This window comes from Chanodichthys erythropterus, chromosome 6 (genome assembly GCF_024489055.1).
Source record: "Chanodichthys erythropterus isolate Z2021 chromosome 6, ASM2448905v1, whole genome shotgun sequence".
NCBI classification, from domain to species: Eukaryota; Metazoa; Chordata; class Actinopteri; order Cypriniformes; family Xenocyprididae; genus Chanodichthys; species Chanodichthys erythropterus.
In genome coordinates, this window is record NC_090226.1 from 13,391,774 (window position 1) to 13,412,759 (window position 20,986).

Genomic DNA, 20,986 nt, shown 5'->3' on the forward strand with positions numbered 1-20,986 from the left:
ACAATACAGGCAAATGATCTATCAAATGTAATGGTTGTCTTTTTAATTAAACGCTATGTTTGCCCTCAAGTTCTTGATTTTTATGAATGTTGCAGAGATCACCAAAACGGTGAGGTGTTTTACTAAATTACAAAGATGATTTTTTTATTACACTAATCAGCATTTACCATCTGGAAATCTGCATTTGCTTTTAGAGCAACCTTCACAAAAGAGTAATACAAACCAGTATTTATTTAAATCAGAACGAAGATTGATTTAATCATGCACAAACATAGGCTAATCATCACAAACTTTATTCATCTTAGTATTAGCATACACTAACCAAGAAACATAAAAATACACTTAGTAACAAATTAGATTTTATTTCATCATACAAAAAAAAAAAAAAAAATCCATAAGTATGTTAATCTATTAAAAAATCTATAATATATATATATATATATATATATATATATATATATATATATATATATATATATATATATATATATATATATATTGTCTTTCACAGTAAAACTCATTGTCATATTTTGGGACAAGGCATTTCATAGAAAGTGATGACTTTCTAGACATATTACTGTGTGTGTGTTTCTAATCAATGTTAAAACTCTATCCTTTAGTCCATCAGCTCAATAAATTATTGAATAAATATGACTTTTCAGAAGGGTGTCCATGGATTCACACCTGGCTGGCAACCTCAGAGTCTTCCTCATACAACCTATCTGGAGTCCTCAGAATGACCTGTTTCTGGGATACCTGTGGGAGCAAAACAAAAAGAGGTCAGGTCCATAGGGAAATCTGTTTGCATTGGTTTAACATTCTAGTAACCCTTGACTGCATGTAGCCTTAATAATAGTAAATGAAACTAGGGTGTGACTGCACAATCAGCAGCTCTGTGGTGTTGACTGAAGGTGTGTCAGAAATCTGGCATGGGTTAAACAACAGCTGGGTCTTAAATCATTGTGTATTCTTATAAGGCCATTATGAAATGTTTTAGATTGCATGTGCAAAATTTTGTCCCATTCTATCCCAGTATTTTCTGGAATATGTGTTAAAGCAGATATTCACAGGACAGGATAAACTAAAGAGTCTATTATTATTCTCAAAGCTCCTTGGATAATAACATATTTGAGTAGTAGTCTTTAGGACAACCCCAGCTGCCTCTGCATTTGAAACACATGACTCTGTGAATCATTGCATGACATGATATGTCATGATATGACAACTTTACTTGTGTCTTGAAGGCATTCATTTTCCAACTTAAATTTATTCAACAGGGAATTTTCAATCATTTGTTTTGTGACTTGTTGGTACATGTGCACTGCATTCTCCAGGTGTCTGATTGCACATTTTTCACTGTAGTGTAAATTACCTGACTCCCACCAAAATAACACTGGCACCCACATTCTAGTTTGAAAAACAGTTTGTGTTTGGGATTGATTTAAATCAGTGGTTCTCAAACGATGTGTCGCAACTCATGTGCCATGAAGCAATACTGCTGGTTTAAATGGCAAACACAGTCTTCTAGATTCGAAGTTCAGTCTCCTTGTTACATTTTATGGTAATGGAGAACTTCACTCAACAAGTACTTCAATTAGTAATGGATTAGACTGAACATTATTAGGTCTTTGGGAAGTATCCTTAACAATGGACTGTGGTTTGATGAGTGACACCACAACATATGCTCAAGGTGTACTGGTGTATTATTGCCATCTTATGTACGATCAAATTCAACGTTTAGCAATAGGGGGAAAAAAACAAGCTAACAAAGACACCTATTGCTTTCAGCTGGGAACATGCCAGCTATTAAAACACTGCTTGAGGGGATACTAAAGATGGAGTAGAGGTGCATTGGCCAAACAACTTATCTGGCTTTTTCTACACAAATAAAGGAGTTAATGGGCTGGGCCACTATCACCGTTTCCTTCCATCCAATCAAGCTTTTGTCCATGAGGAATGGAATGCTCACCTACATATCAAGTTCACACACTTTAGCCACCATAAGCTTGAATGGAAATAAACAGCAGAACAACCTTGACTACATGTTTTCCCACTAGATAGTGGGAAAGTTCATGACCATTGGGATTGGGAAAAGGCTTTGATTGGAATGAAAACCTGTGTGTGTCAATACAAATAAACTCAAAGTAAGCAAATGATCCATCTGATGAAGTATTTGTAGTATGTGTGAGTAATAAAGCATGTAATCGCACTGCTTTAACTCCACTCTGGGTTTTCCCACTGCTTGATAATTTACTGGTGTGGGGAACCTGATCCGAGTTCGCTCCATTTGACAATCTGCACCCAGTAACCACTCTGCTGAAGTTATTTTCAAAATGGGTCTTTTTATAACACGAGAAATCATGTTTGTGCAATTTCTCTAGAGTTGTGAGAGTAATGCCTTAATATGATGATATAATTGTGGTAAATTTTGAACAGATCCCAGTATCCATGCAACTACTTCCATGATCTTTCTAGTTGTTTGTGATTATTGAAGAATTTTTAGGATTTTACATAGATTTCACTCACAAAGAGCAGTTTAATCAACTAAATAGTTCAGAGCTGAGCATGACTACAACACATATTCACTAAAGAGATATCAATGACTGATTCCGTAAACTCCCATGACATTTTCGGGAAAGCACAATTTCACAATTCCCTGATTTTTCCAATTTATCCATGTGCGTGGGAAACCCGAAAGACTACCTTTATGAGAGGAGAGAGTGATGTTACCCAGCATTAAATTGCACAGGAAATCTGACGTCATCCATGCTCTGTCATTAATTTTAATTTGTACAATTGTATTTTTGATCATTTTTCCAACAATGTTTTAAAAATTCCATCTTTTATTTCATTTTGACTGCTAATAGTCTATCATCATTAAAAAACATAAGGTGAATTTTTGTCGACATGCAATCGTTTGATTTATTAATATATGTCATACACAAAATGGAGCAGTATCAGAACATTTTTTGAATAAGCGAAAATACAGACACTGCTCATACTCATATGCACTATAGTTCAAAGATTTAAAAAGAAAAAAAAAGAAATTAAGACCTTTATTCACAGAGGATGCATTTAATTGATCAAAAGTGGTAGTAAAGACATTTATAATGTTACAAATGATTTCTATATCAGAGATATTTCTACTCATCATAGAATCCTGAAAAAAAAAAAAAAAAAAATCAGTTTCCACAAAAATATTAAGCAGCACAAGTTTTCAACATTGATATTAGTAAGAAATGTTTCTTTAGCAGCAAATCATCAGAATGATTTCTGAAGGATCATGTGACACTGAAGACTGGAGTAATGATGCTGAAAATTCAGCTTTGCCTTCACAGGAATAAATTACATTTTAAATTAGATTAAAACAGAGGACAGTTATTTTAAATTGTATAATATTTCATATTATTACTTTTTTTACTGTATTTTTGATCAAATAAATGCAGCCTTGGTGAGCATAAGAAACATTTTTCAAAAACAATAGAACCTTCCCGACTCAAACTTTTGAACGGTCGTGTGCGCTGATTTATAGCATAGTGTTCTAAATTCTAATGTCTCTGGCCAACCATAAACAACAAAACGACAATTGATTTGTGTGCGGTTTGCTATTGTGCCATTCCCTAAATTAATTCCAATCAAAAGCTCTTTCACCGCTGAACACCACACCTAGATCCAGTAGTGATCTCACTTTGACGCAGCAAAGCATCAAGAGAACCTTTCCCAGTTCCACAGACAGGCCTGGGCAGTGTGTAACTCATCTGCTTTTTCTGGAAATTCCTCCCTCAACAGATTGATACATGATGGCAAGGTGATACAGCGGTATTGTTTTTCATAAAGAGCCATGATAGTTACATACTTGGGGATTTTTTCCTTTCTCTTTGCAGGTCAATACATTTTATGCCCATTTATTCTGAGTGACTGTGAGGAACGACTATTTACCTGTTGTTCCTGGAACCTGTGGTGCTGGGAAAGTGAAAGCGGGGACTCTTGCCCAGGTGCATTTCGGATGCGAAGCGTGCCCTGCCTGTTCCGATCCAGTGATTGCGGTCGGAGTTGGCTGCGCTGATGCCATGATTTGAGTTCCTCTGACACCACCTGCCGCGGCAAGCCTCTGCTAGGGTGGTGAGGATACTCTCTTAGCGAAGGGGCCCGTGACAGTTTCACATGGGCGGGTAACAACCTGCAACTTCGTTGCTGGGAAGGAAAAGCCTCACTGCAGCAGTACTCGTAGTGGCCATTAGAAGAATAAACAGGCGAAGGGGCCTGGTGGCTTATGTACGACCTTCCGCTGTCCATTTCTAAGGGGTGACCCCATCCGTCCTGCACATACTCTCTGGAAAAACTAGGTGAAGACTGATACTGAGGGTTCTTGTAGAAGTGGGTAGGGGAGCATCTTTGTGGTACATGGCTATCAGCGAGGCTGGAATAATGGTATCCATACTGAGTTTGGTGGGGCCATGGAAGCTCCCCAGGGTACTCCTGGCAGGGCGAGTTGGCGTAGGACTGCACTGAGTGCTCCGAGTTGCTGTCCTCAGAGCTAGAGTAGTACACAGGGTTTCCGACATTCAATCTTATGGGGGAGTATTCTGATGGCATCACCCCAAAGTCTGTCAACCGTCTCCTGGGGCCCCTTGAGCGCCCACGCTCCCGCTCGGGATCATAAGGGTTAGGTTCAGTGTTGGAAAATCTGTTAAAATGAGAAATTAATACATTTGTCAAGATTTGAGATGGCCATAATATCCATAAAACACATGTGATCTGAGGTGTGTACTCCAGTTCCAAAGTTTGGGGTCAGTACGATTTTTTTTAAGATGCAGTCTGTAAGATTTGCCTCTTTGTCGCCATCTCTGTTTGAAACCTGCAATTGCAGTTATGTGCAGAATTATCATCTTTACATGGGTTGTGCCTCTGCACAGCTCCTCAGTGGATCTGAGTACAGTGGATACTGTACTTCAGAATCACAGAACAAGTAACTAACAAATCTGCCACTTTTGTTCTGACCAACTGAGAAAAAAGCATTACAATAAATCACGCTACCAATGGTGATTAAATCTAACGATTGCTTAGCTCGGATCATGTCAAAATTATTATTACTGTTGTACTTTGTTCTCAAATTGTTAATGTTAACAACATCAGCATTGCATAAATACTTGTATTTAGTGTGTATTAACGTTACCTGTAGATTCAGTTTCTGTACAGTCTAATCTCTAAAGTTAATTTGTCATACCATACAATCCGCCATCAAAATGATAAGTTTAATTATTCCAGCTGCTGTGAGAAAAGGCTATAAATGATCACATGACATATAGCTGACATATAATGTAAACAGATGTAAACAGACGTAATGACGCAAAGGCGAACGGCGGCGAATTTCTTGTGGAAACTCACCAGTACCACTCTATTTAGAAAACATTATTACAAGCTTACCGTTGTGAATCGGGCTAAGGTAAGCAGATAGTTTTGAACACTGGCTGGTTATGTACTTGCTCAAAAATTGATTTTGGATCATTTTTAACCAAAAAAAGTTACAGACTGCATCTTTAACTAAAACTTTTATTCAGCAAGAATGCATTAAATTGATCAAAAGTGGCAGTAAAGAAACATTTAAACATTATATTAATTAAAGAATCCTAAAAAATCTATGATGGTTTCCACAAAAATATTAAGCACCACAACTGCACAAATTTGTTCATAACAATCAGCATATCATTATGATTTCTGAAGGATCATGTGACACTGAAGACTGGAGTAATTCAGCTTTGCCATCACAGGAGTAAATTAAGTTTGAAAATATATTTAAATAGAAAAAACAACAACAACAAAAAACAGTTATTTTAAATTAAAATAATATTTCAAATTTACCGTTGCAGCCTTGGTAAGCATAAAAAACTTCTTTAAAACACATTACATAATTATACTGACCCCAAACTTTTGAACAGTAATGTATATAAGAGATTTGTGAGTGAACTGTGAGCAGACCTAAGGGATTGTCTTCTGCGCAGGTGCATCTCTGGAGTGGAGGGTGCGCTGCAGGACTGTGTGTGTTTTAGGGCAGCATGGGTGGGTATTTGTAGTGGTATCCCGGCCTCCACAAGACAAACCTCCAGAGGAGGCAAGGTGGGGGTAACAGCAGGACTACTACAGATGATTAGAAAAACAAAAGCAGTTATTTTTACAAATACAAAGACAAAACCAAAACAGTACAGCTGTAGTTCTGTTTTTACGTGTTCTACTGAAAACAATACGTGTCTTCCATAAATCAACCTTGAGATGCCATTACAGCAAAGGAGGTGTGGTCATACCCACCCCAAAAATTACTATGTGACGTCTTAATGACCAGGTGAGTCAAAACTGCTTTATCAAAGGTCATTGATCACATGCTTTTCACATTTAACACTTGCTTTGCACTGTAAAAGTTTCAAAGAAAAAAAAGAGAGATTTACTTGGATTTGATGCTACTAGATCTTTTCTTTTTCTGATAGGGCTGATCCAAACTAGTCTCCATCCAGGGAGAGTTTTGAATGGGGGCAGGGTCATGCTCTAAGATTGGACTCTGGCATGTGTGCAAATCCTCCAGGGATTGTGGGGGTGTTTGACGGGAAATGGCCTCGAGGGGCAGGTAGGAGGGGCCTACAGGTGTATGAGGAGGGGGATGAGAGATGGTTATAGTTGGAGGGTGAAGATCTACAGCAGGAGCAGGAGGCTCTGAAGAAAGCTGGGAAGACAGTTCCTCTGAAACATGGATGAGAGATAAATGGTACATGGGTAAATGACTAATAGCATGGAGAAACATTTATGTTTCAAAATAATTATATATAAAATATATATAAATATAAAAAATATACATTTCTGAAAAACACATGGTTTTCACTTACCCTCATCAAGAACAGCTGAGTCTGACAATGAACTATCATCTGAAGCACCTTGATACAAAACATAGAAACATAAAAACACGTTTGTTAATCAAGCTCATAACACAGTGCAAAAAAAAAACCTTAAAAAACCTGAAAAAATCTGTCACCTCTCTGTGCTATCATGCCAGGGCGTGGTGAGGATCGGCTGTGTTCCAGTCGTAACCTGAACACGGCTTCCTGAAGATCTTTGAGTTTCTTTTCCTCCCGATGGTACTGCTGTAGACGACTCCTCTTCACCGACTTGCTAGGATGGTTCTCCTGGCACAGTCTCTGGGCCGCCATGTATATCTGCTGCTGAAGAGCCAGATCAGCCTCCACAGAGTTCAGCTCAGCATTCTGTGTGCCATGTACATGATTGGTTTGTGAGAAACAAACTTATTTATAGGAATAGTAATGGTCCTTCAGAGTATGTCTAATAAAACAGTCAATTTTTATCCAGATCTTTATTATGTCAGTTGTGTCAGTTCAGGTCTTTACCTCAGTTCTATGTAGGATGCTTGGCTCATCTAACTTAAAAGCAGCTCCGATGCGCCTGCGAATTAGAGGCGGCTTCTCTCCAGGTAACAGGGGATAGTCTGAGGACAAATGTCCTGTGAGCTCCTGAAAGAGAAGAGGGAATTGATTATGAATGCACTGCTTTTATTTTACAGCTGCTAAATGGCAGATAGTATAATTCTATACTATTTTGTCTAAATAAGAAATAAACCAATAAAAAGCTAAAATCAATCTTCAAGTGAATTTAGGCATCACATTATACTTTATATTGCACAGTATGAAAAAGTATAAAAATGATGAAGATTACATATAACAATATTATTCAATTATTGGTGCTTTTAAAGGATTAGTTCACTTTCAAATGAAGATTACCCCAAGCTTTACTCAACTTCAAGCCACCCTAGGAGTATATGACTTTCTTCTTTCTGATTAACACAATCAGAGTTATATTAATAAATATCCTGACGCATCTGAGCTTTATAATGGCAGTGAGCAGGATCAACGAGTATGAGCTGAAGAAAGTGCTTCCATCCACATGCATCCATCATAAGCTCCACACGGTTAATAAAGGCCTTCTGAAGTGAAGTGATGCATTTGTGTAAAAAATATCCATATATAACAAGTTATGAGTAAAATATATAGTAAAATTTCTAGCTTCCGCCAGAGCACTTTCCATATTCAAGTTACGAAGAAAGTGTAAATTGGCATGGCGTCAGTTACACTTTTTCCGTAAGTTGAATAGGGAAGGCGTAGGACGTAGCATAAGCTTTGAGAACTGCAAGAGATTCACACTTTCTTCCTACATTGAATACGGAAGGCGGTCTGGCGGAAGCTAGATATTTTACTTTATAACTTGTTAAATATGGATATTTTTTTACACAAAAGCATCACTTTGCTTCAGAAGGCCTTTATTAACCCCCCGGAGCCCTGTGGAGTATGTTTATAATGGATGGATGTGGATGGAAACACTTTCTTTAGCTCATACTCGTGACCCCTGTTCACTGCCATTTTAAAGCTTTGTGTTAATCAGAAAGAAGAAAGTCATATACACCTAGGGTGACTTAAGGGTGAGTAATTTTCATTTGAAAGTGAACTAATCCTTTAATGATGGCAAATCTAGATGTAAAAAAAGAGAAAATGCACATTACAATTAAATATACAATAAAATTCATGAAAATTGGTCTAAATCTTACTGATATATTGTGTATCCCTACAACTGATGTCTTTAAAACTGGTATTTAAATTTATTTGGGGCGGTCAAGCAGATCTGTAATCTGTCAATGCAATTTGTAAGGATAATTACATTAATTATACTTAATTAAGTAAAAAAACAAAAAAAACAAAGTCAAAAGCAAGTTATCAAGAACCAGCCTTTATCCAGAATTCCTGTTTCTCCAGTGTGAAACCTTTTAGCGAGTTGGGACAAGTTATCACTTTCAACCGCTACATTATGCAAGCCTGTTGTTGAAATATTTGGTTCTTTCCTAAGCTGTACCAAGAGCCCTACCTGCCACGCTAAACCTGCCATCTATCTTCTCCAAATCCATGCCAGCATAAGTTTAGATACAATTCTCTTTGAGACAAAAACCACAAGCCCACAGCTCTTTAAAGAGCCATAATAGAGGTGAAGCCCTTCAAAAAACAGATGATACACACACTAGCGTGACTTCATACTTATTGTGACATAAAGGTGTCATCAGACACCTGGACAAGCCCCAGCAAGTGACTCCAACAGGAAACAATGATGCATTTCAGACTACGCTAGAAAGCCTCTGGATCTGAAGATGATTAACTTTGGTGACTTGCTCACTCAGTCAATGCCATATTTTTATTACTTATTAAATATCTTGTAAGGGGTGAGAATCTTTTGATTATTGATAGGAAGATCTTCTAAAGAAGTTATTTATGGTAGAAAATTGAACTTCAAAAACATGATGTTATCAGCATGCACTGGAAGTCCCCTCTAATTTCCTAATTCCAATGTGAAAACTCCCTTATCTCTCTTTAGGAGTGTTTTGGTGGGTCCATGTGAGTGTGAATGGAGACTTACGGCTTCTCTGATGCAGAGTTTCTTCAGCTCCAGTAAGCACATCTTCAGCCTGTCCTCCAGAGCTTGCTGCTTCAGTTTCATGACCCGAGTATGAGTTTTTACATCCTTCATCACTGTGGTGGGGCTGTCAGGCCCTACAACACATAAAACACATAAAACTCCTGATGAGGAGCAGCTTCAAGATAATAACAGAAAATCAGCAATTATATGAAGAATTATTTTTTTGTTATAATACTAGTATAGCCAGTAAAGATGATATAACTCTACATGTTGTCTGTACTAAATCTAAATCATAACTAAATTATGACTGGCAGCCCAAATATAGTGTCGTAACCACAAAAAACCTAATGAATGCAAATTATAATCAGTGTCTGCTCACGTGCATATCTGAGAAGCGGATATAAAATTTCAGGAAACAAATACTCAAATATGATCAAAAATGAAAACGAAGGTTACTTATGAGTCACTGAAAACGGCTAAATGAGTGACAACAAAGAATTTTTTTCCTTCTATATCCAGTGACTGCAGTTAAAAGCCTCTGGCATGTCTAGAGAGCTTATCTACTGAATTCTTCAACATACATTTTCAATCAATCATGTGACAGCACGCAAAGACATATCTGAACAATGACAAAAAAGAAAACATTCAAGTGCACAGGAAAAAAGGGTTTCTTTTAAAAACCTGCTAGTGTGGTTGTTGCTTCCGATTCAACCGTTAGAGGTGTAATGTGCATTACAATGTACCTTTTTAGTGAAAGAAGTGAAAACTAATCACTAAATCATGCATCTGAAAATGCACGTAAAGTAAAAAAAAACTACCCATTAAAAACTTTGGGATTGGTTATTTTTTTTTTTTTTATGTTTTTGAAAGAAGTCTCTTATGCTCACTCTTATGCTCACCAAAAAATACAGTAAAAACTAAATAATTGTGAAACATCACAATTTTAAAATGTTATTGATTCCTGTTATGACAAATGACTGAATTTTGAATTTTCAGCATCATTACTCTAGTCTTTAGTGTCACATGATCCTTCAGAAATCAGTCTTATATCCTGATTTGCAACATTTCTTATTATTTAATTGAAATAGCAATCTTTTTTAACATTATAAATGCCTTTACTTTTACTTTTTGTTCAATTAAATATTAAGTATTAATTTCTTTCCAAAAAAAATTTACTTACCCAACACTTTTGAATGGTAGTGTATATATAAAATACTTTTGTGTGTGACAAATTTATGCTTCCCAATTTCCTAAATATTTAATCCTTTCATTGAACTATGCAGAAGAAAGTCATATATATTTAAAATAACATGATGGTGAGTAAATGATGACAGAATTGTCATTTGTGGTGAACTATTCCTTTAACCTCACAACCACATGCTACATAATACAGTATACAGTATGTCATTATACAACCAAGGTGTAACTGAAACTAAACCTACCAGAATGCAGAATAACTCCACTGTCAGTATCACTGATCTCCTCTTTGCCTTCCATGACTACTGGTCAAGTGGTCTTCGAAGTGAAAGCCTTGGTTTTCTCTTACTTCACGAGTTCCTAAAAAGCAAATACAACTTTTATCACACTCATGCTCACTCACCAGAGACCAATTTAGCTGTTCAAGCCAAAGTGAACAAAACCTAGTCTTGTGGAACCACTCAGCCCCTCAGCCGTGACGGGTCTCCTGACCCAGAGCCACAGGGGTCAGAGCGGATTCCAGGAGACTGTTCTGGCAAACAATAGTTTTCACAGGGCCACTAAAAATCACAGTCTAACTACGCCTCTCGGCTTTGCGCCGTCAGCAGGAGCTTAGGGAAGCTTTAACTAAGAGGGCATTCAAGTAAGTACTCTTCCTCCTGTATCTGAAAAATGTCCATTTTCCAGGAGGAACAAGGGTGTGCTGTGCTTAGATTACAACACTGGAATGCCTGAGACCGAAGAGGTTAATGAAAAGGGCTACTATGCCTCATTGCACTCACTTGTAATTAATTAACCTTGATTCACTACAACAGTTTGTCGGACTACTTAAAGGAAGTTAAAAAGGAATTGTGATTAGCTACACAGTGGTTTGCGCATTACTTACATTTACATGTATGCATTTGGCAGATGCTTTTATACTAAACATATGACATTGATTTACACATTCACTGAGAATTGAAACTATGACTTTGTACTGTTATAGCACAATGCTGTTTTAGCTACAGGAAAAGATAATGACTAATTAGCATGTGTATACAAGACTGCGATGAGCTGCTTAGAGTTATTCATTCAATATCTATATATTGACATCAAAAGTGTTTGAATAATTTTTGATTTGACTGTATATATATATATATATATATATATATATATATATATATATATATATATATATATATATATATATATATATATATATATATATACACACACACACAAATAATTCACAGTGCCAAAGTTCAGACCACTGTCAGCTTGTGACACATATGTTCTGCGGTGTATGACTCTGACAGGAGTCTGAACAGCTTCCTGTTAGTATGTCAAAATGTTATTTTGCGTCATGATGACAATGTCCTGAGCAAGTTGTGAATATCTACAGTTAGTGAATGATTAGATAATAAGATAATAAATATTAGATGTATAATCAGTCAGCTGCGAGATTACAGTGACAGTGCATTACAGCTGTGACTTTATTACTTTGAAACTAAAGATGACTCTGGCGTGATCTCTAAGTCACTAATAGTGCAACCGGATCAGTCATTCATAACATTACAATCTTTGAAAGAAATAGCATACAGAAATAAGCTCATGTCAATAAGGTCTTTATTTTATGTATGGATGAAATATTAAATCCTAACCAATACCATTAAAAAAAACATTTCTTACCATTTAAATGACCATTTCTTAAATTGAGAATGAGTGGCGGTAAAAAAGTTGGTGTCATTCATTAGTAGACTCGATATTAAAGAACCGATAACAGATTAATTTAAAAAGTGTGAATATTGGTAAAAGAAAAATCAGTCCAAACCATGTTTAGAAAAAAACCCAAAACAAAACAGAGTTTAAACACATTAAACTACCCAAAATGAAAATATTACTTGAAATTACTTACAAATCACAAGACCAGTGAAAACATTCTTTAAACATTCTTTAAAGACAACTGTGCTGGCAAGCTTTTACCTGATCTTGTATGATAAACTACAGTCATTATCAAATTAATGTACTTACATATTGTAAAACACTGATTCCTCTTAAAGTATCTGGTAAACAAAATCAGTTGATTTCCATGAGATGTCTAACTCCACACTGCACTCTTGACTCTGGATGAGCAACAGTAGGAGTTCGTACTGTGAAATGAACCTGGGCGCGTCTTGCACATACCTCTGTGTGTGTGTGTGTGTGTGTGTGATATCACAGTGTCACACCTCTTGTAGACACTTGACGAAGGCTATAATAACTCACTCTCTTGTCTTAGTTATCAGCATGTACATACACAAGTATGTAGCAAGTGATGAAATCGCATCATAAAGGTGTAAACAAGTCCAGAAAATCTAGAAACTAAAAATGTACTTCAAACTTGGAAAGAAACAATACATGTTTCATTGTTTTAAAACATATAAATGTTTAAGAAATTAAATGACTAAGAAATGTTCAGTTTCTGCAATATTTCATGGTCACTAATCAAATAAGCACATTTGTGACTGATCATGTGAACATTTTTGTACAGACAGTCAGAAGATTAAAGCTCAAATGCTGTTCATATCTTCTCGAATTATTCTGGAGAACATGATCATCAAGTTTTACATAAGCTTTTATGTGCCTCAAATACTTCTGTTAAAGCAAAAGGGTGAGAAAACAAATAATCATTCTGAAATGCATTGATTATTTTTTTTTTTATTTTTATTTTTTTTTACTTTACACTCAAATTGTTATACCAATAATATAATTTGCAATGATCTCTAATCTAATACAATATAATTTGCAATGACTGATCTCAGACTTTTGTGGCCTATTCAAGTCCGTGTTTTTAGAAGATCCTGCTGCCCCCTACTGGTGACACCATTCTAAAACCATAAGCCTTTCTACAAGAACTTGTACAGATTACATTACCATTTATTAATATATGGGATAATTTACTGTAATCTGAAATAGTTTTGGGGCCTCTGATTTCTGCAATTTATATTTCTCTGATTACCCCAATTAAGATTACAATACCAAACAAGCAAGCAAACAAACCCCTTGTTCAATTGTTGTTGACATTCTTTTAAAGGTACTGTAATGTAAATGCTGTTGTCATGCATACAGTGTCCTCAGTGAGGCATTGTATAGACGATCATTCCACTCTGAAATTCTGAACCAATAAGAAACCAACCCACACACACAGATGTCAGAGGAACAGTTCTCAAGAACACCGTGGGAGACGCTGCACCTGCTGCTCTCATGCATCGCTCGCATACATTCAGGATCCTTGTCCTCACACTGGCTCTCCAAGAATGCCAGTTAAACGCCTATAGGAGCCACCACGGCTGCCAGACGGGACAACATCATATCACCCAACAAATGACCAAGGAAACACGACTGCTGGAGCATACCAGTATCTGGTTTCACAACTAGTCTCCTCCATTACTCTGTCAAAAAAAAATTGGCTACCCCTTAAGAAAGTACTAGGGTTTGCATATTCAAGTACTCAAACAACAACAAAATATCAAAGCCACGGGTGCTATTTTTTTAATAATAAAAATAAAAATATAATCAAGTCAAAAATAAAAAAATCAGGCCTTTTTCAGCTCTTTTACTGTATTATTTCTTATAGTCACTGGATTTTGACCAGTTGCTAGGATTACATATAATCAAATAACAACCAAATAAGCAAATAATCAAATAATAACCAAAATTAAATAATAACCAAATAATCAGTATATAATTGGATTGATGGCTTAATCTGACTACATTTCTTATTAGAAGGGGTGGTGTAGAGCTGAAATAATGCAATTAGCAGGAAAACATTAAGCATGCAAACACTTAAATCTGACTAATTTCTCAATCAAATTTTTTAAAATACCTTGCTCACATGCGCAATGCTGTGAATTGAATTGCAACACTACAAAAAAGAATTATTGGTTTAACTTAAAAAAGTGGTTGCCTTAAAATTTTGAGTTAATTGAAATTAAAAAATTGAGTTAATACAATGAAGGCGATTGGTTTAATCAACAGAAACTCGAAATATTATGTTCTCTGAACCACATTAATTATTGAAGTTCATTCGACAAAAGAAAAAAAATGTTGCGATAAATCATGAAAATAATTTTTACAGTGAACATTTAGGGTCAATTTAAACAGAACTTTGAAACATACCTAGTGTAAAAACATATTTTCATATTTATTTTATTTTCATGATCGATCATTGCTGTCATTTCTGACTGCACTTCCATATAGAAAATACAAAAACTACTTATGCTATTTTCCTCTTAGTCCCTCATTTTTATATCTTGACATCAAACAAAGATAGCATAAACAATAGAGTGAAATTGGGATCATGTCAACTTTTTAACAGGAACTTCAAACTTCAAAAACAAAGCACCATAAATGTAACATAAACAGAGAGCTGACTGGACCCATGAGCTACAGTATATATCAAGTTTTCTAAGTTCATAAGTGTTGTGTTAGAAAGAAAGTCATGTGGGTTTAAAACAACATGATGGCAGAATCCAGAAATCCTTACTTGCCTTTGCCTACATAAGCATGGGCTGGGGCTCCTCAAACACAGAATAGAGCACTGACCTCTGAACTGACCAGATTTAGCGACAAGACTTTAGTTAAGGAAGTAATTGAGTTTTCTGGATCATGTTATTTGTGTCAGAATAAACCCCAAAGGGACTTCCCTGCTAGGAGATACTGTAGGCCCAAGTGTTCTATTTCAGACAAATCAAGCAAACACAGTTGATTTAGTAGGGAACTTTCCGAAAACTGATGCTGATTAAGAAAACAATGACAGTTATTTAGTACTTGTTTATCTGCTAACTACTGGGATGACATTAATTAGTTGATTCTAGGATTGTTTTTTTTTATCTTTCTGTAGCTTTATACCACAACCTGCTATGAAGACAGCTAGTACAAGTTCTTTTCTGTTAAAAAGGGTCATCAAAAGTGCATGTGACGTTATGTGGCAACAGTAGTTTGCAAGGCCAGAGATGGGTCAGATATCTAAACTAACATACTTTTCAAGACAGTTGTGATTGAATATACATTGTTTATTTAGTGCTACATCCACTGGATTTCCATAGGATTAGCTGTCTACAAGGTTAAACTGATATTGTGTGGAAGCCCGTAGATTCATATCTCCCCTCTTCCCAGGATGTCGGATTAGCACGTATGGGAGCTGGAGAGAGTTTTATTATTGTGGGAATCTCCCCCATCCTGCCCATTCAGACAGGGAGCTCAGGCATGCTGGGAACACCAGTGAACTGTGACGGTCACATATTAACCTTAACTTGGGTCCTGTCTACACCAGAAACAAAAATGATGTGTATAATAAGGTCTATGAGGTGAAATTTTACTTGATTTACGTTGAAGATTTAGAAAAAAAGCATGATGTTGAATCTTTTGCCATTATATATTACCGGCCACTTTATTAGGTACACCTTGCTAATACCGCGTTGAACCCCCTTTTGCCTTCAGAACTGCCTTCATTTTTCATTGCACAGATTCAACAAGGTTCTGGAAACACTCCTCAAAGACATCAGTCCCTATTGACACGAAAGCATCACGTAGTTGGTGTAGATTTGTCAGCTACACATCCATAATGCATATCTCTCGTTCCACCACATACCATAGATGCACTATTGGATTGAGATCTGGTGACTGTGGAGGCCATGAGTATGGTTAACTCATTGTCATGTTCAAGAAACCAGTTTGAAACCAGTTTCATGACATTGCATGCACATTGTAAAAAGTAAAATGTGCAACTATTTTTATATGATCTAACCCTAAATTTTTTTAGTGTAATCCAATCTAGTTCTAGTCTAATTTAGGGCTGTCAAACGATTAATCACGATTAATCGCATACAAAATAAAGGTTTGAGTTTGCCTAATATATGTGGGTGTACTGTGTGTAATTATTATGTGTGTGTGTATATATATATATATATATATATATATAACAATTATACTGAATAAAAGTTACAATAAAGGTATGTGACATACTGAAAGTTAGTCGAGCAATCTAAAGCATAGCATGTGAACAAAAAAGGGATGTTACACTTAAGGAGACATATTATGTAACACAGAAGAGTAGGATTAGTCCAGATAGATAGAAAAGAAGAAAATGGTCTACTAAGGGGTGACCATAACAAGACTTTTGTCAAAACAGCATTCCACGAAACATCCTCTCAAACTGAAAAAACATTTCTATCTTCAAGTATGAGGAAATGTTATATTTAGCCTTAATAGGAATAGGAAGGTCCAAAATATACATTCTGTGAATCACTGTCAGTAATTAGTGACTTGTAATTACTATCCACAGAAAGACACTGCATAATTAAAGCATGAGAGACCCAGAGGGAATAAGGCTCTCTGAGGCCTGTGAAGACCAACACCGCACCCTGGCATTTGGTAGTTGTGTGGCCGTGAGGCTCCCTTTTGGGAAAAAGAGGATGTAAAGTGGAAATTGGTTTCAATTGAGCCAAAGCACAGATGGATTCTCTGATGTGGACTGAAGTGTCTTGCGCTATACCACCAGCATAGCCGTGCAGCACCAATCCCTCAGGCTGCAAACCCCAGGAGTACTTTCCCTCTGTATATTCATTACAACTGCGGCAAGACTCAGAAGATGAAACAGACCTCACAGATCCTGGCTTAACTCACTCTGCTGCAACTGAGGCGGTAGTATGTCTACTAGTGGAAAATGTTTGTGGCTAGTTCACCCGGGACATAGCACACATTGAATATAATCATTATAATAGGCAAATAGTAGAATAATAACAGAAAAAAAAAAACACAAAAACTTTGAAGAGCCCATTGAAGGAATATTCTGGGTTTCAAAAGCTCTTGGCAAAATGTTTATTACTACAAAATATCTTTGATTTGACCCTACTTTTCTTAAAAAAAAAAAAAAAGAAGAAGAAGAAAAGCACTTACAATGGAAATGAATGAGGCCCCAAAAAGGCTTACAAGCCTTTTCAGTGTAAAGTTCCAATTTTGCAATGACAAAGTAATGCTTAAAACTTGAATGTAAAAAGTGACAAAAACAAGTTTAAAGCTCAAATAATGCTTAGGTTTTAAAAGAATAATTATTTTAAGTTATATTATAAAAGTTATAAGCTATAAAAGCTTATAAGTTATATTTTAAGCTTCATATTTATGCTTTTAAATTTGCATAAAAATGACCACAATCACTTCCATTGTATATGCCTCACTGTAACTATGCTTTTGGGTTTTACAATCTAGTGATCAAATTCACGTTTCACGTAGTAATAAACGTTATGCCACAAATGCTGTCAATTGAACGCGGATTAAGAAATATAAATATAAATTATAGTTTGCATGTTCACAGTGGAATATTACTGCCACAAAAAAAGGAAATTGCAGGGCAGCATTGCACTGATGTTCCTTTATCTGGAACTCATGAAAACAATATCTTATTTTAATCATATTAATCATCCTTTCTTTATCCGAGAGGAAGTACAGTGTTTCTTTGAAATCAGTGTGTTATGGTTACATATGACTTTAGTCTGTTCCTGTTTAGTCTTTGTGTCACTGCAAAGAACAGTGGATAGTTATTCTATAAGTATATAACTGTGTAACATGTTTAATAAAAGACTATTTCTGACTAATTCCTTCAGGTTTACAAGAGCTGAATGATGAGGCCACTAAACAGGAACCTGGATGTATTAGTTTGTAAATTAGAAAGGAAACGGTGTGACTCACTTTTCTAGAGTGACTGTTTTTACTTGCATCACTCAAGAAAGACAACATACAGTCTATATTTTGTGTGGGAAGGAATATGAAAAGGAAATATGAGACAGTAAGTTATTCAGAAGAATTTAAAATAACACTACACAACAAATCAACAGATTACAAAAGTCAAATGTAATAAAATGTGCTGCCACACAAGTGGGTGAAATAGAAACATCACTACAGCGCCTGTCATTGTATTAGGCCACATCCAGAGGTGCTAATGAGAGCCTTAAAACTGAGCTGTCGGCAGCAAACAATACACACACGCTGCTTGGCTCCGGTTTGGCCGACCCTGGCTATGAACCAACAAAACCACAGATTCCAGAGCTATTCACGTTCAGTGGTCTACACACCTCCCTCTGATGCCGGCCCACTCAAATCACCCTTGATGCTCTGAGTCACACTGATCACTGGATTCCACAGCATTACAAGAGGAATGTTGTTCCTTTTGTAAGAAAGACAACTCAATAATGGAATGAGACTTCAGAGCATCGACTTTATTAGATAAAAAGCTTATTTCTGTTCTGTTTTGAGACTGACCTAGTTCATGTGGCTTTATAAGCATCAAACCGAAATGAGCGTTCCCACCTGAATAAATGAATGGTGTGTAAAATAATATCCACCTTTAGACAATGAAACAATATAAGCATGTGATTCTCACGGTGCAGCAAAAATACTCTGCAGGTTCTAAAACTTCTCTACACTGTCCATACAATACTAAACTTCCATATAAACAACAAGCACTGAAAAAAAAAAATCACTGTATAAAGTTTTCATATGTTTAACAACATCTCTGTTCCCATCCATTTTACATGTCACAACATTTTCTGTCATATCTACTAATTTTTTGAGTTTTAAGAATTTAAAACTTAGTTTTCTTAGTTGCTAAGTAAATTCAAACAGTTCAAAAAGTGCAAAGATCTTATTACTACAGGTTGTAGGTTTTGCATCACTTTGATTTTACTTAAATGTTTAAGGCAGCAACTGAGTTGTTTTGTCTTTTGTCTGGTTATTGAAAATTATTTTCAAACTAATAACTGTTTATATTTAATTAAACGTAAAGTATCACTTAACCAGAGAAACATACTAAAGCACTGCAGCAGTGATACTTTCAACATAGAGCCTGGATTTGAGAATGCCGGGTTAATGTTACTTTGTTCAGTTTCGTTCAGTTCACAGTGCTTTAGAACTACGTAAAAGTAAATATACAATTTAGAAATTTTCTTTATACATGTCCAAATTTGAATACTTAAAAAGAGACTGAATACTTGCACAACTTTGGTTGAAGTGGCAGATACGCTCAATTTTCATCTGGTGCTCTGTCTTAGTTCATGCTATGTATTAAGGATTAAGGAAAATATTACCATACCTTTTGTCGTCATAACAGGAAAAACCTACGCAGAGTCGTCAAATGTTTACGCAATGCATTTTCATGGGATGTTATTTATCCACGTTTTCTCCAGCGCTGCATTCCAAATTGATGTAAGCGAGACTCTGAAGAATGGACGCTACCAAACCACGCGAACTAAAGGTGCTGCTTCGCACGTAGATTCTCGTTCATGGTTCCGACAATAGAAATACCATTTTAAAGAAATTCGTAGTGCAGCAAAGTCAATATAACACGTCTGAAAAAGTGCGAGACCTGTGTTTTTAATCCAATGAATTTTACGACAGCACATTTATGGGAACTTAAAACCATACCCCCCCATGTCACAATGGTACGTACCTCACCCCTCCAGAAACTTTTTCACAGTGCAGACTGAACTAGTGATCGGATGTCCGACTCATTTTCGAGAATCGGTTCTTTCGAACAACTCATTTTAAAGAACCGGTTCAAAACTATTCAGCGATTCTAAAACCTTTGAATAATCGGTCTTTGTCAGACACGTGATTTTGTTGTGTGTGACGTCACCGCGGCGCCATATTTGTGGTATCCCTGCTGACTGTGAGAATGAAAGAGATTACACGAGTTGAGATAACAAGCAAATAACTCGCAAATATGAAGAAGCACAAGAACTAAGTTAAAATTTCATATCGCGATAAACTCACCAAAGATGCCAGGGACCGTTATTTGGAGAAATTTTCATCCATTCATAACATAGATCAGTACGAACTGACTGCAGTAAGTTGGAGTGCTACTGACCCCGCATTGCTACCTAAATCATCATACTTAAATATTGTTAACTGTCTTGTTTATGGCATAAACGCATAGTGAACAATTTAAAAACTATAAATCCCTCGAAGCCCACAGATATTTCACTAATGGATGCAGGATTTATTTATGTTCTGAAGGAAGGACTGCAATAACACAGTATAGTAACGATAATGATGATGATGTCGTGTTAACTATATAACAAGTGCATGATTAAGGATGGTTTAGTGTTATCAGGAAGAATTTTGAACTAATACTACCCTTTTTTTCATGCATTTTTTTTCTTTATTGCATTAAGTACATAAACCAATGTATACCACAATAAACATTGTTCCAATAAACAAGGCATCATCAGAGATGTATGTAGAATTTAATAGTGTATTTTATTATAGTACATTCTGATATAGTATACCTTTTAGAGCCAAAATAATTTGTAAATTA

At 36.0% G+C, this 20,986-nt stretch overlaps 1 protein-coding gene across 3 annotated transcripts; it reads right to left on the reverse strand.

The window, feature by feature from the left end:
* Positions 1-518: 518 nt before the first annotated feature.
* On the reverse strand, positions 519-19,862 carry inavab (innate immunity activator b). Of its 3 annotated transcripts, none has more exons than XM_067387298.1 (10): positions 12,667-12,809; positions 10,902-11,016; positions 9,460-9,593; positions 7,392-7,514; positions 7,022-7,250; positions 6,876-6,923; positions 6,444-6,732; positions 5,980-6,138; positions 3,940-4,687; positions 519-756 (listed from the first exon to the last, which is right to left on the reverse strand). In XM_067387298.1, the coding sequence occupies exons 2-10, from the start codon at positions 10,954-10,956 to the stop codon at positions 679-681; spliced, it is 1,863 nt and encodes a 620-aa protein (XP_067243399.1). In that variant the 5' UTR covers positions 10,957-11,016; positions 12,667-12,809; the 3' UTR covers positions 519-678. The 3 variants fall into 3 exon arrangements, with proteins under 3 accessions (XP_067243399.1, XP_067243398.1, XP_067243397.1); XM_067387297.1 differs by lacking the exons at positions 519-756; positions 12,667-12,809 and adding exons at positions 769-3,160; positions 19,763-19,862; XM_067387296.1 differs by lacking the exon at positions 519-756 and adding an exon at positions 769-3,160.
* Positions 19,863-20,986: the final 1,124 nt, after the last annotated feature.

Bases quoted from the DNA above. Each gene is read 5' to 3' on its own strand.
- inavab (XM_067387297.1), bottom strand. From the start codon at position 10,956: ATGGAAGGCAAAGAGGAGATCAGTGATACTGACAGTGGAGTTATTCTG. The intron at 9,594-10,901 runs GTAGGTTTAGTT...TATGTGTTGTAG, and splicing joins TGGAGTTATTCTGCATTCTG to GGCCTGACAGCCCCACCACA. The intron at 3,161-3,939 runs GTAAATAGTCGT...TTTTTTTTTCAG, and splicing joins ACAGGTTCCAGGAACAACAG to GATTCTATGATGAGTAGAAA.